The 16,142-nt window shown below is 33.8% G+C and overlaps 1 protein-coding gene across 1 annotated transcript in view; it reads right to left on the reverse strand.

Moving 5' to 3' along the window:
• Positions 1 to 15,797, reverse strand: part of LOC136042860 (transcription initiation factor IIE subunit beta-like) — a 30,198-nt gene extending 14,401 nt beyond the window's left edge. The window contains 4 exon segments of the mRNA XM_065727789.1: positions 12,175 to 12,209; positions 12,212 to 12,274; positions 12,277 to 12,373; positions 15,642 to 15,797. Of these exon segments, the coding sequence (XP_065583861.1) occupies positions 12,175 to 12,209; positions 12,212 to 12,274; positions 12,277 to 12,373; positions 15,642 to 15,740 (294 nt within the window). The 5' untranslated portion in view covers positions 15,741 to 15,797.
• Between the last annotated feature and the right edge of the window lie 345 nt (positions 15,798 to 16,142).

A 16,142-nucleotide genomic window follows, 5' to 3' on the forward strand; every position in this document is an offset into this window, starting at 1 on the left:
AGGATTTACAAATGGTATTTCTACCATTAATGTTTAAGTTTTGTCATCTCATCAACTGAACCAGATTTCTACCATTTCATCATCTTCAGGACCATATTATTGGTAAAACTACTGAAGCTATAATAAAGGTGCCCTTTCATTTGTTGTGCTCGGGCTCGGGCCTTAGTGAAAGAGAAATAGCCATCAGACTTACCACCTATCTAGCTGAAATTAACCATGCATTAAAGTGTGCTGAAGCTTCAGCTGTCCCGTGCAAGCATATTAGGAAAGGCTCTCAAGTTCAGGGTTGGTCAAAAAACCCTTCCCATATTTCCATGTGCAAGTCTTCTAAAATTTGGCTGAATATTTGGAAGGATTGCAGCAGGCCTAAGTCTGGGACTATAAATGGTTTGCAGCTATGTTCTAAACGTTTTTTTGCTAAAGTGTTAAGAAAACATAAGGTTGATATTATTGAGAAAAACGCTCATAAAATTGCAGAGAACCCTTCAAAGCTCAGGAAAAAATTTGAATGCCCTTGTGAACACATTAGTGCAAATAATATTCCTGAGCCTGAGTGGATAAATTATTATAAGCATAAGTTTTCTTCTCCCAATCCTGGTGATGCATCGTTTTATTGCAAAAAACTAAAGAAAAGAAATTCCGCAGGAGTTGATGGATTTACTGCCAGACATTTTGATTCTGCAAGTGCTCTTCTTTATAATCATTTATCTCTACTTTTTCAAATGTCTATTGAAATGGAGTTGTTCCTTATCAATTTACAGTTGGCCAAATAACCCCTATCCCAAAAAAAAGGCAAAAAGGATTTTACTGTGTGTAATTTGTTCCAACCTATAACAGTTTCTTGTACTATTTTCAAATTGTTTGAGTCAGTTATTTTGGATGAAATTGTTTCTAAATATTATGTCCCACCCCACCAGTTTGGTTACCAAAAAGGTATTAGCCAGGAGCATGCCCTTTTTGCTTTAATGAATGTTCTTGCTGATGCAGAAAGAAGCAGATCGCATATTATCCTTTATGCTTTAGATGTTGCTTGTGCTTCTGACTCTTGCATTTTTTCCCAAGTTTTATTTGAAGCATATATAAGAGGCATAAATTTTTGTATAGTAAAGTGCCTTTTATATATGTACCATCACCTTAAGGCAAAGTTAAAGGAGGGATCTTCCCTTTTTGATATTTTGAAAGGAGTCTGACAAGGTGGCCTTACCTCACCTTCTTTATTTAATAACTCTGTTTTAAATGCCCAAAATTCTATTAATTTTAGTTGTATTCACCGTGGATTTAACTTGTCTTTAAAAACTTTTGCAGATGACATTTTGAATCTAAGCTGTACTTTTAGTGGATGTGAAAATGCGTTTAATCAGCTTTACAATGAATATAAAAATATTGGGCTTTCTTTCAATGTTGAAAAAACTGCTGTTGAAGCTTTCAATTTTAAAGACACAAAAGGCCCTATTTTCTTATCTTTAGCTAATGTTCAAGACCCCCTTTCTCAAAAATTAGTTTACCTTGGAATGCCTATTGGAAAAAATATGAAAGAAACTGTGAAATTATCCCTTGAAAATTTGAAGAAAAAACTGAGAATTGCTTATGCTTCAATTGTATCTAATATTAAACACATTGATAAATTAAATCTTGCAAAAATTTATAATAGCCTAGTTGTACCTCATCTCTTTCCTCTTTGTCTGGTTTGGCAGTTTTTTAGTGAACCTCAGAAACTAGGCCTATCTGTTTGTAGAGTATATTTTCGTTATGCTAAATTCCTTCTCAGTTACCCTCCTTGGACTAGAAATAGTTACTTAATGAACAAATTCCTCCTAGTTTCTCCTACATCTATTATTGATAAAAGGCTTCATGATTTTTGTTCTTCTATGTCAATAGTGTCTCACCCATAGTCAGCATTACTTATTTAATTGTTTGTTTGTGTTGATTTGTATTTATATGTAGCTTTTTTTTCTCTTATTACTCCATCTTAAGGGCGTTCTGCCCTCTTTTTTGTATATAGGTTATAAATAAATTGATTGATTGATATAGTCTATAGGGTATAGATTTATATATATAGTTTGATTTAAATAACATAAATCTTTAGTTATAGTATTTGTGTTTTAGATTTTAGTTTTTCCTCAATACTGAAGATGCCTTGTTTTACATAGGCTATGTGAAATATTCATTTGATTTCTGTTTTCTTTGTTTTATTTGATGGTTATAACCCATATATTGACACCCCTCAAAGAGGTTGAACTTCAATGATACATTTCAAGGATCACAAGGCCCATAAGTAAGTAGACTATGAGTGCTATAATATCTGCTAGGCTAATATTCCCTGTAGCCAAAACTTATTTAAATAACCAAGCCCATGGGAGGATTCAATTATGACTGAAGTAGAGTTAGTCATTATTTTTGGAAAGAACATCTAACAAAAATTGTAACGATATACTTCCTAAATAATTCCTACCCAATACTAACCCTTTCCTAAACAATTTGGATAATCTGTCTTTCTTCTATTTCTTCAGCTTTTGCTTTTTGCAAGGATTTTTCTGCCACCCAGAAAAAAAAAACGATTACTAAAAATTTTTCTAACACTGCTGTCAAAACAAAAACTGTTGACCAGGATTGAAAGAATTTTTCTATCAAAAAGAATTATTTTTGGAAAAATTGTTGGTGAATTTTAAGTTCGATATACAATACTAAGTTATGCAAAAAAACAGAATGATAGTTTTATTTTTTATAGCATTGGTAGAGAAATCAGGACTGGTAATTTTTTTTTTTTTTTTTTGAAAAACCTTTGAGATAAATTGAGACAGAGTGTTATCCGTAAAACTCGAAAAAAAAAACGTTTTTTCTAACTTGGTCAATATATATTCACTTGCTTTTTTTTATGAGATGAGGTCTTCTTGGCCCAACAAAAAATCTATGAAATAATAATAGACAAGATAAATTTTATTTTAAAAATGTATCCAAAACCCTTTGCAGCACCTGCTAAAAAAGCCCCAAAGGTTCGTTGGCAGCAGGTGGCAGTCTTCTCTACTCTACATAGTACTACAAACAAACATATAAACTACATACATATACATACAAACATATTACTCTTTTGCAAGGAAAAAATCTCTTAACTGCAGCCTTGAAGGATGTCAGACGACTCGAATTTCTTATTTCAATTGGAATGATATCCCACACAGAGGGGGCGAAATTTCTAATCACAGAAGCAGCTCTAATCGTATTTCTAAATGTTATCATGGCTATGGATATCACTATCAATGGAGAAACAATTTTCGAAAGAAGAGGAAAGAATATTATTGATAAATTTATATGTGAAAATACTAACTTGGTTATCTCTTGTTTTTGAAATATCAAAAAGTTGATTCTTAGTGTAAAGTTCACTAACATAATGAGTAAACAAATTTTTAGGTGACTAAAGTTTAACGGCTTTATTTTGGATTTTTCTATAACAGGACACAAAATTACTAGCCGCATACAGAGCAACCATAACAAATGTAAGAAAAAAAAAGCAATCGAAGAATTTTCTGGGATGCTAGGTTTTTAACTCGGCGAAGCACACCCAGAGATCTGGAGAACTTTGAAGTTATAATATTTGAATGTGTTTTCCATGATAGATTTTCATCAATCATTAAACCCAAGTATTTTGTTACCTTTACTCTTTTTATTTGATTCCCGTTTATTATTAATTCTAAATTAGTTTAAATACTAGATATAAGAGAAAATAAAATGTAATTATGTTTAGTATAATTTATTTTATATGTAAATTATGACGGGTTTTCAAATATTTAATTAAATAACAAATGATTAAATGATTTGCGTTTAATATGTTGCGGGGAATTTTTTTTTTTGTATATTTATGCTGATGCTGTGGGCTTGCATTTACTCCCCTCCGCAATCCCTCGCTCTTTACGCTAAAGCTTTTAATTGTTTTAAAAAGTAGAATTGTGGCAAAGAGTCAAACTTTAGCGTAAAGAGCGAGGGATTGCGGAGGGGACAACTCATTTTATATACGGAGTAATTTCTGTTCGTTTTAAGTTTTAATGTCGCTCCTTACTTTCAGCTAAAAAACTTAGTTTTTTTTTATTTAATTTCTGAACGTTTTTGAATTAATGCATGTTTGGTTTTGGCTCTCCGCACATAAATTATTAAAATTATTTTTTTTTTTGTATATTTATGCTGATGCTGTAGGCTTGCATTTACTTTGGCTTGATTTATTTTTATTTTGTGAGTGCTAATGTATGTAACATTGTCAGTGCTAGTTATGCCATGTATGCCACTAGGGATGTACACTGATTTGTCATATTTATTTATTTAATTGTTGCAAATAAAAATTATCTATCTATCTATCTAATGTCAAAAGATCGAAATCTACCCACTCAATAAACACGGTCATTGCCTTTATCATTTTATCAAAAAGTAAATCAACTGATGGAGCAGCTACGAGTAAAAGAGTATCGTCTCCAAATAGGATTATACCAGCCTCTGACAAATAATACTTAATCCAATCTATAAAAATTAAAAATAGAAGAGGACCCAGTATCGAACCCTGGGCTACTCTGCAAGTTATCGCACTAGCCACATAGGTAAAACACCCATTTACCACTATTTGCTTCCGGTCACTTAAATAAGATTCGAACCAAGACAAACTCTTTCCGGTCACGTCGATTTCTTCCAGCTAAAGTTATAACTGTTTAGGGTCAATCGTACCAAAAGTCTTGTTCAAATTCAGGAGTAAAGCAGCTGGAATCAGACTCGCTTCAAACGGCGTGTTTACCAGTCAACAGGTTTAATAGTTACCATTTCTTTGGAATTATTTTTTCTAAAACCAAATTGAGTATTTATGAGAATTTTATTATTTTCAATGTAATCAGTTAGCCTGGATCCAATTACCTTTTCATATATTTTTGAAAAGAAAGTGAGGATAGAAATGGGTCTTTTGTTTGCAATGTTATTATTTTAGTGATCTCCAAAACTTCCGGAAAAATTCCTTTTTCCATAGATTTATTAATCAAATTACATAAAACAGGTGTTATAACTGATTTAGCATATCTTGAGAGAAATCCCGTCTACACCCCTTGAATTTGATTGCATTCTAGTGATATAGTGCAAGCATTAAAAACCAACTGATTTTCTATTGGAACCTCCGACTGAACTATTTTGGGAGGCCGCGTAATTCTTTTCCGAGCATCATCGCATATCATCAAAAATATTCACATACATAATTCGCAACATCCTTTGGGGTTAGGTTACGTATTTTCATAGAATTTGTTCTGAATGGCCAGCTTTCTATAATTTTCTGTTGTATTTTTCCATGATTCTGTACCTAAAAAAATTCAAAAAAAAAAAACAAGTTTAAAAAAAAATGAAAGTAAGGAGCGACATTAAAACTTAAAACGAACAGAAATTACTTCGTATACTGAAGGGGCTGCTTCCTCATCAATGCCCCGCTCTTTACGGTAAAGTTTGACTCTTTCTCTTAACTCTACATTTTAAAACAGTAAAAAACTTTAGCGTAAAGAGCGAGGCGTTGATGAGGAAGCAGCCTCTTTCATATACGAAGTAATTTCTGTTCGTTTTAAGTTTTAATGTCGCTCCTTACTTTCATTTAAAAAACTTGTTTTTTTTTGTTTAATTTCTGGACGTTTTTGAATTACTGCATGTTTTGATCTTGGCTCTCCGCCCATAAATAATTAAAACGAAATTTGCATATTAATTTTTTGGGGCTAAATGACTTTTTTATAGTTTTAATCGGGAGATTTGAGAAAAAAGCAGCGAGGAAGGAGGCCTAGTTGCCCTCCAATTTTTTGATTACTTAAAAAGGCAACTATAACTTATATTTTTTTATGAATGTTTACATAAGTAAAAAATATACGTAACTTCCGAATTAAATTACGTAGCGAACTTCTATATTCGTATGTTTTTATTGCGTATATGGGGGGGCTCACCCCTCGTCGATACCTCGCTTTTTACATTAAAGCTTAAATTTTGTAACAGTTCCTTGAGAATGACCCCTGAAACACAAAGGCCGCAGAATAAATAGTTGAAATTACTAAAAATACTTTAACGTAAAGAGCGAGGTATTACGAAGAGGTAAACCCCTCATATGCGTAATAATTTCTGTTGGTTTTAAGTTTTAATGCTGCTTCTCACTTTCAGCAAAAAAAAAACTTTTATTATTTATTTTTTCATTGCTTTTTTAAATAATGCTAGAAGATCCTGCGCCCCCTTCATTGAAATTATCTTCCCCCATGAGAAGTTTCTCCATGGAAAGATCTTCCCACGTAAACCCTCCTCAACTCTCCCCTCAAACCAAGAAAACCCCCTGAAAACGTCTATACACTTCTCAGTAACCATTACTATATGTAAACAAAGGTCAAAGTTTGTAACTTGCAGCCCCCCCCCCCCATGGGGACTGCGGGGGAGTAAGTCATCCACAAAGATATAGTTATTAGGCTTTTCGACTATGGTGAATAAAATGGCTGTCTCAGAATTTTGATCCGGTGACTTTGAGGGAAAATGAGCGTGGGAGGGGGTCTAGGTGCCCTCCAATTTTGGTCACTTAAAAAGGGCACTACAACTTTTAATTTTTGTTAGGATGAGCCCTTTCGCGACATTCTAGGACCACTGAGTCGATACGATCACCCCTGGGAAAAAAAAACAACAACAAAAAAACAAATAAACACGCATCCGTGATTTGTCTTCTGGCAAAAATGCGAAATTCCACAATTTTGTAGATAGGGGCTTGAAACTTCTACAATAAGGTTCTCTGATACGTTTAATCTGATTGTGTGATTTTTGTTAAGATCGTATGACTTTTAGGGGGTGTTTTCCCCTATTTTCTAAAATGAAGGCAAATTTTCTCAGGCTCGTAACTTTGATGGGTATAAATAATCTTGATGAAACTTATTTATTTAAAATTCAGCATTAAAATGTGATTCTTTTGATGTAACTATTGGTATCAAAATTCACATTTTTTAGAGTTTCGGTTATTATTGAGCCGGGTCGCTCCTTACTACAGTTCATTACCACAAACTGTTTGATATTGTATTTTCATCATATTTTGGTGTATTTCATTAGATTAACTTCACTTCTTAAGTATGGTTGCGGTACTTAGTAAGTACCATAAACTTGTAAATATACTCAATTATTGGCACCCTTGTCTAATTGCCCCCCCCCCCTAAGATTTTGCCCTACGATCCTTCTTTGAATAACGCTCCAACGATAAAACCAAAGACGAAGAGCAAGTCTCAAAAGAGAGATTTTTTGTATATTTTTATAAACTCGTCATCCTAAAACAAAGGTTACGATAGATGAACACAAAATCTATCGAAAATCACTGCCCCCAGTAAGCGAAATGAGAATTAGAGAAAATAAAAATCTATTTAAGGAACATAGTTTCTTGTTGGGGTATATCCCTCTCAGGGCATTTTTATCTCTTGATTTAAAATATTATTTAAGTATTTTCATTAAGAAAAACATTTTTAGGTGTTTTCATTTGACAAAATAAAAAACAACGAAATACCCTTTTAGATTTAACATAAATATATTTTCCTCTCTGATACCTTATATTCTAAGCAATTCACGCCACTGAATAAAATAAGAGATATGAAGCATATTAAAAAAAAACACTTTGCATATTCTGTATATGCTCGTCTTCTTCTTTTATAGGCGTCCAGCAGTTATTACTTCCATCTTCAAGCCGATTCACTTGATGAAGAAGAAGATTTAGACTTAGTCTGATAAATAGTTTTTGGATAAAGAATTTGGAGAATATCTTCACCTGTCAGAATATAGCCCAGTGTCAATTTATCACGACGAGCCTTGTGAAAAGACAAATTCACACCTCCGTCTTTTTTTATACCGGTCTTTTTATTTCAATGTTTCTGTCGTTGATCGTGCTCTATCAACAAAATATGATTGTTCTCTGTAAATCGCTGTATATCATTTGAACTTAATCGCTAGCACCTAAACCACATGTACCCTGCACAAACCCCCTACCTTAGGTCATGCGTCAAGATCTTGACAGCTGATAGCCTCTTTGTCGTTAGTTTTCCAATTTTACGAGCATATTAAAAAAAAAGGCATATTAAGCATATTTAAAAAAAAACACCTTGCATATGCAAAATATGCTTGCGTTCTTCTTTTATTAAATAAAAAAAAACTATTTTTTTTAGATGAAAGTAAGGAGCGAAATTAAAACTTAAAACGAACAGAAATTACACCGTGTATGAAATGAGTTGTCCCCTCCGCAATCCCTCGCTCTTTACGCTAAAGCTTTTCATTGTTTTAAAAAGTAGAATTGTGGCAGAGTCAAACTTTAGCGTAAAGAGCGAGGGATTGCGGAGGGGACAACTCATTTCATATACGGAGTAATTTCTGTTCGTTTTGAGTTTTAATGTCGCTCCTTACTTTCAGCTAAGAATTTTTTTTTTTATTATTTAATTCCTGAACGTTTTTGAATTAATGCATGTTTGGTTTTGGCTCTCCGCACATAAATTATTAAAATGAAATTTGTATATTAATTATTTTTTTGGCTAAATGGCTTTCTCTTAGTTTTGATCAGACGATTTTGAGAAATAAGGGGTGGAGAAGGAGGCCTAGTTGCCCTCCAATTTTTCGGTTACTTAAAAAGGCAACTAGGAATTTTAATTTTTTAACGAACGTTTTTATTAGTAAAAAATATACGTAACTTAAGAATTAACTTACGTAACAAACTTTCATAACCTTATATTTTTATTATGTATACGAGGGGGTTTGTACCCTCGTTAATACCTCGCTCTTTACACTAAATCGTAAGTTTTGTCCCAATTCTTTAAGAATGACCCCTGAATCAGAAAGGCCGTAGAATAAATTAGTTGAAATTACTATATATACTTTAGCATAAAGAGCAAGGTATTTATCTCCTCCTAAATACCTCGCTCTTTATGTTAAAGTATTTTTAGAACCCCTCATATGCGTAATAATCTCTGTTCGTTTTTAAGTTTCAATGCTACTTCTTCCTTTCATTTGAAAAAACGTTTTTCATGTTTATTTTTCATTGTTTTCTTATAGTAATGCTAGAGAATCCTGCGCCCTTGTCATTGAATTTTTCTTCCCCCATGACAGATTCCTCGAAGGAAAGATCCTCCAACATAGCCCCTCTCTCCTCAGCCCACCCCCAAACAAAATAAAATCCCCCTGAACACGTCAGTACACTTCCCAATAACCATTACTATATGTAAACACTGGTCAAAGTTTGTAACTTGCAGCCCCTCCCCCAGGGATTGTGGGGAGTAGGTCATCCCCAAAGACATAGTTATTATGGTTTTCGACTATGTTGAACAAAATGGGTATCTCAAAATTCTGATCCGTTGACTTTGGGAAAACAAAGAGCGTGGGAGGGGGCCTAGATGCCCTCCAATTTTTTGGTCACTTAAAAAGGACACTAGAACTTTTCATTTCCGTTAGAATGAGCCCTCTTGCGACATTCTAGGACCACTTGGTCGATACAATGACCTCTGGGGAAAAGAAAAAAAACAAAACAAATAAACACGCACCCGTGATTTGTCTTCTGGCAACTTCTACAGTAGGGTTCTCTGATATGCTGAATCTGATGGTGTGATTTTCGTTAAGATCCTACGACTTTTAGGGGGTGTTTCCCCCTATTTTCCTAAATAAGAGCAAATTTTCTCACGGCTCGTAACTTTTGATGGTAAGACTAAACTTGATAAAATTTATATATTTAAAATCAGCATTAAATGTGATTCTTTTGATGTAGCTATTGATATCAAATTTCAATTTTTTTTAGAGTTTTGGTTACTATTGAGCCGGGTCGCTCCTTACTACAGTTCGTTACCACGAACTGTTTGATAGACGCCTAGCAGTTATTACTTTGATCTTCCAAACCGATTAACTTGATGAGGAAGTAGATTCAGACTTGGTCTGAATTAACTGATAACTAACGATAACTAACGGATAACTGAATTTTTGGATAAATACTTTGGCAAAATATTTTCATCTGTTAAAACAGTCTAGTGTCAATTTAGCACGACGAGCCTTGCCAAAAGACAAATTCATATCCCGATTTTTTTTTCCTGACCTATTATTTCACTGTTTCTGTCGTTGATCGTGCTCTATCAACAAAATATGACTGTTCTCTGTAAATCGCTGCACATCATTGAACTTAATCGCTAGCCAGCTAAACCACACTTACCAGGTGCCAAAAAAAAAAAACAAAAAACAACCTTACTTTAGTTCATGGGTCAAGATCTAATTTAACTTGACACCTGATAGGCTCTTTGTCGTTTGTTTCCAATTTTGCGAGCAGATATACGAAGAATCAAAAGGGACTGTGTTCATTAACCACCAATTTTGAAATAAAGTATCTATTCATTTTAAAGAATTTTTTTACTCCATTCTGCTTATAATACTTATAGGAATATTGAATGCAGGAGTTTAGAAAACCTACAACAGGTTTTGGGCTTTATCTCAAATATCAAAGAAATATGAGTCGGCCTTAGCTTTTTCTCCATTTAAAATATTCGTTTCCTTATCTTTTAAAAATCAGCAGAAAGACTGACAAAATCCCTCAAATATTTATTAATAGGAAACTGAAAAACAGTTAAAATGAGAGAGACGGCAAGTTGATTTGAACAGGCGTGACCCCTTAATTAAGTTTTGACTCATTTTATCGATGTATTTTGCACAATGGGTCATGTTTGACGTGAAGGTCAAATTCTTTTGATATGATTTATATGTATTAGTACTGTCTGTGAAGCGAAATTCAAATTCGGCAACCACACAGTAAAATACTTTTTTTTTTAATTAAATTCTATTCTATTGGGGGAAATGGTTTGCCACCAACGTTACAAAAAAATAATCCTTTAAGATTCAGAAAATCTAAAATCCGAAAATAATGATTGTAATTGTTTTAGGTCTGGTGTAAGTGGTGTATGTGGCTAAACTAATAGAAATAATATTTAGCGACCAAGACATCTGAAAACAATGGTTTAAAGTAATTTTCACCCCACTGAAAGTAAACATTGTCTCTCAAATCTCCAGTTTTAACAGTTGACGAGCCGTTGGCTGGATTGTTTAAGGCCTAATAACGCCAAAATCGACAACCATCATTAAAAATATATTCCTTCGTTTTAAGTCGTTTCTTAAGAATTATGAGTTTGATATTTGTTATTTCTCGTATTTATATTCGTTGTGATTGACGTTTTTGTTATTTGCGTGCTTTAGAAAATAATAAGTTACAGTGTTTCGATCTGTCAATTTGAATTACGAAGCGTGAATATCGGTAAGACAGGCTTTCCACTGAATGATTGAAAAACCCTTCACTTGTTAGTAACATCATTGTATATAATTGTAGTGTCATTGTGTACACTGATCAATATATCGTTTGAACGGAAGTTTATGTTTATTTAAAAACAAAATATGTCATCCAGGAAAAAAAAATTTAAACTGCTCCAAAGGAAGAGCGAAGAGAACAGAGTCTAAATAAAGACATTTTTCTTCGGAGGAAAATTAGCTACAGAGCTGAGCTTCAGCTTCTGTTAAAACTGAGCCTTCTGCTGCATAAAGCTCGTATTACGAATGTAATACGATACGAATTTATTATGTCAAATAACATGAGTGAAATGACACAGAAAATAACTCAACACTTTATGTTTCTCACATATATTAATGTTTCAGGATCCTTTGACTGAGAGGACGAAGGTTTAATCCTAGTGTACCAAATTATTTAGTTAGGGACGGGGGTCATTGGCCCCATTGCACTTCCTGGCTGAAGGGCTAAGAAACGGACATCAGCACCGCGGTAGGGACTTTAAAGTTTAATGCCGTATTCTTTACCTTTTATATTAATGTTGACAGTTTACGAAAACGACTGATATACAGGTGATAGATAAAAAGTTTGTAGTTGTTTTTACCTAAAAAAACTTCTATATTTTTCTAAGTTCTTCAAAAATGGCTTCAAAACATTATAAACAGTTCAAAAGTTAGAATGTTCTTTCGAGAATAAGCTACTTGCCTTGGAAAAGGAATGATATTTTGATTATAATGATCATTAGTGGCATCAGCCACCTACCCTTCCCAAGAAGAATCCTTCTAACCTTTAACCTAAATATCAGAAGTTTGACATGAATATCACTTAACTAATTGAAAATTAGTTAATTAGAAAATTAGGCTACTCACCTTTAAGATCTTTTCAGAGTTTGGCAGTGATTCTGGATATCCTTTAGTGAGATACCCCCAAGACCTTTTAAATCGTAAGTTCTCAACAGCTTCAAAAGGATCTTTTATCTCTGATCTTGTAAACGGGTTTGTACATATACGTATTCTCATCTGTAGTTTCTATTTTTGGATTTTCTGGAAGAGCTGTGTTCGCCAACCACTGGAAATTTAATAATATATTTTATATATATGAAAAAACCGACTTATGATCGAATTTATACTCACTTTTTTGAGTGCAAAATACATAACAAATTCCAGGAGAGGATGCTGTCTACTTGTTGCGTGGACTACTTTCGTATCTTTATGTTTCTTGAGTTAAGATAGAGGCATCTCCAATCCCCGTTTTTCTAGAAGTGTTCTTTGTCAACAACAAAAAAAATAGAGAGCTTCTTAAGAGCTATGAAAGCAATCTTAAGCTAGAGAGCATCTTAAGTGCTCTTTGTAAACAACAAAATAGAGAGCTTCTTAAGAGCTATGAAAGCAATCTGAAGCTAGAGAGCTTCTTAAATGCTCTTCGTCAACAACAACGAAAAAAGAGAGCTTCTTAAGTGCTCTTTGTTAACAACAACAAAAATAGAGAGCTTCTTAAGAGCTATGAAAGCAATCTTAAGCTAGAGAGCTTCTTAAATACTCTTCGTCAACAACAACGAAAATAGAGAGCTTCTTAAGAGCTATGAAAGCAATCTTAAGCTAGAGAGCTTCTTAAGTGCTCTTTGTTAACAACAACAAAAATAGAGAGCTTCTTAAGAGCTATGAAAGCAATCTTAGCTAGAGAGCTTCTTAAATGCTCTTCGTCAACAACAACGAAAAATAGAGAGCTTCTTAAGAACTATGAATGCAATCTTAAGCTAGAGAGCTTCTTAAGTGCTCTTTGTTAACAACAACAAAAATAGAGCTTCTTAAGAGCTATGAAAGCAATCTTAAGCTAGAGAGCTTCTTAAGTGCTCTTTGTTAACAACAGCAAAAATAGAGAGCTTCTTAAGAGCTATGAAAGCAATCTTAAGCTAGAGAGCTTCTTAAGTGCTCTTTGTTAACAACAACAAAAATAGAGAGCTTCTTAAGAGCTATGAAAGCAATCTTAAGCTAGAGAGCTTCTTAAATGCTCTTCGTCAACAACAACGAAAATAGAGAGCTTCTTAAGAGCTATGAAAGCAATCTTAAGCTAGAGAGCTTCTTAAATGCTCTTCGTCAACAACAACGAAAATAGAGAGCTTCTTAAGAGCTATGAAAGCAATCTTAAGCTAGAGAGCTTCTTAAATGCTCTTCGTCAACAACAACGAAAATAGAGAGCTTCTTAAGAGCTATGAAAGCAATCTTAAGCTAGAGAGCTTCTTAAATGCTCTTCGTCAACAACAACGAAAATAGAGAGCTTCTTAAGAGCTATGAAAGCAATCTTAAGCTAGAGAGCTTCTTAAATGCTCTTCGTCAACAACAACGAAAATAGAGAGCTTCTTAAGAGCTATGAAAATGCTGTCTTTTGAGCGAATTTAAACTAAACTTCGTAATACCTACTATTTGTATTACGGAAAGCATAATGTCTACTATTTCCATTTTTGGACGGCTAAACAATTTTCATGCTCAATAATTTCAAATAAACATATTCCCATACCTCCATCATTTTTTTGGAATAAATATAAAGCAGGGGTGAAAGATCACTCTTTTGGGGTACTTTAAGCTAAAGTACCACATACAAACCGTATTTGTGACAAATTCTAAGCAAGCGTAGTGTCTACAAGTTAACCAGAATAACCTTTGGAAAGCTTCTTTAGTATTGCAAAAGGAATGTCTTCTGGCAGAGGAGTAATTTTGTGTGGGAGGAGTAATCATGGGAGGGGGGCAAAGCTGAAGTCGATTTTCCAAAATCAAGGGGAAAATGGCAGGGAAAAACTGAAAAATGAGTCATATAGTACTATAAAGGCAAAGATACACTAAAGAAAACTGGCCCGTTTCTCTGGATGCTTGAATTATGCAGGCTTATCTTAGTTATGACAAGATATTTGAAGAAACTAAATTTCAGGCGGGGGTGGGTGGGCAAACTAGGGCCTTAATAGGGGGAGCAGTTGCCCCCCTGCACCACAGCAAATTAAGCCTCTGTCTTCTGGGCCACATTAAACTAAATTTCTGCGTGCAAAACAAATCTGTTACCGATTCCAGGAAAGCGCACCAGTGGATCCAATTCACGAATATGTTGGGGGCAAGGATTTAAGGAGGGGTAGTAAAGTAACCAGTTAGCAATAATCAAATAGAAAACAGCTATGCAATGGAAATAAGAAGGTATTTGTCAAAGTCTAGGGGGGAGTTGCCCCCCACCCCTAATTGGCGCCCCTGAAGTGCACTTACTAATTACATGGGTTTACCAGTATATCTTCATGTTCAACAAGATAAAATAAAAAGCTTTGCCACCCCCTCTCATTTTCTAGAAAAGGTACATTTACAAAAGACAGAAAATTCAAGAATTTCTTTTGAGCTCCAAGATGTTATTTTTTATATTTCTTTATCCTGGTATAGAGTTTTTATACACTGGTTTACCTCTTACCAGAAAGCTACCGAAAGGCTGAGGGATACATGGGCACTTTGACATGCTTTGAAGATTTTTAAAATGTTTTAAAAAGGAATTGCCTAAGGATGGTCTTGGGATCCGTTTGACTGATGGCATATCAAACAACAAAGTGTACCAAAAATATGGTTCGATCCAACTTTTTAGGGCTAGAATGAAATATAGATTAATATGGTTAGTCCACCATTTAGAGCCTTGATTCAACAATGTAGGGCATAGGCCCTACTCGTCAAAAAACCACCTTCTTACTTTGCTTCTTCTTCTTTAGAAAGAAGAACAGAAGAAGACATAAAGAAAGAATGATGAAAAAATGGGGTTTTTAAGGGTCAAACGAAAATACTGAAGAAAACACAAAAAGCGAATATTTCAAGAGAACAACCGCCTCTCTTTTCAACACAAACAAAATAATATAATCAAAGAAAAAGCAAAAACCAAAAAACAAACGTGGAAAGTACAACAAAACCAATTAAAAACCAATGAAAAAAAAAAAAAAAAAAAAAAAACGCCAAAAAAACTAAAGATAAATAAAATTCAATAAAAGACCAAAAATTATAAGAATAAAAATCAAATACCTAACAACATTAAAGAGAGTTATTTGCCAATATCCGCGATTTGAAAAAAAATCCAAACAAATATGAACTGCCATCCGCGGATACTAACGAACAACTAAGAAATAACAGAAAAATTCATTCACTATAAACGAACCAGCAATTAAATAATTGGAGAACTAGGTCACCTGATTTCTGATTTTAACCATTGCATTTCTTGCGGGTACCCTTTTTGAGACCTTAAGGGTTACAGAAGAAGAAGAAGAAGAACGAAGAGACGGTATTTTCATCAAAAAGAAGGGAAATAAGGAAGAACTACTAACTATTTTTGTGCTGCTGCTTACATCCAGCTGAGTCGTCTCATCTAATATTTCATCAAGGCTTAGGGGGTGGTCTTCTCCTTCCAGATGTCTCTTCTGCATATGCTTCACTATTTTGGCTAAGACACCAAATTGTGAGGCGTGCTTCCTACAAACGATTTGTAGCTGCAAATAGAGTTAAATGTCTTTTTATTAAATTTTTATATTTAAATACTTTTACCTGACCGAATGTCAAAAAATAAGATTAGCAAAGCAAATATTTTCTATAGTTTTTTTTTCTGTCAGTTTTCGGACTATTTCACTAAAGATCTTTTTCCCATATGTACGACATAGGTACGTACGACAATTTCTGTAAATGTAATCGAAATATCCGGTATATTCTCTGTTTATTTTTTCCCTGTCTAATAAAAGGATTTATTGCTATTCGAACTGTTATTTATAGATCTTTCTCTTGAAATAGCAGTGACCTATGCTTAATTTTTAGACCCCCCCCCCCCCAAATAT

This window comes from Artemia franciscana, unplaced genomic scaffold (genome assembly GCF_032884065.1).
Source record: "Artemia franciscana unplaced genomic scaffold, ASM3288406v1 Scaffold_2230, whole genome shotgun sequence".
Lineage (NCBI taxonomy): Eukaryota > Metazoa > Arthropoda > Branchiopoda > Anostraca > Artemiidae > Artemia > Artemia franciscana.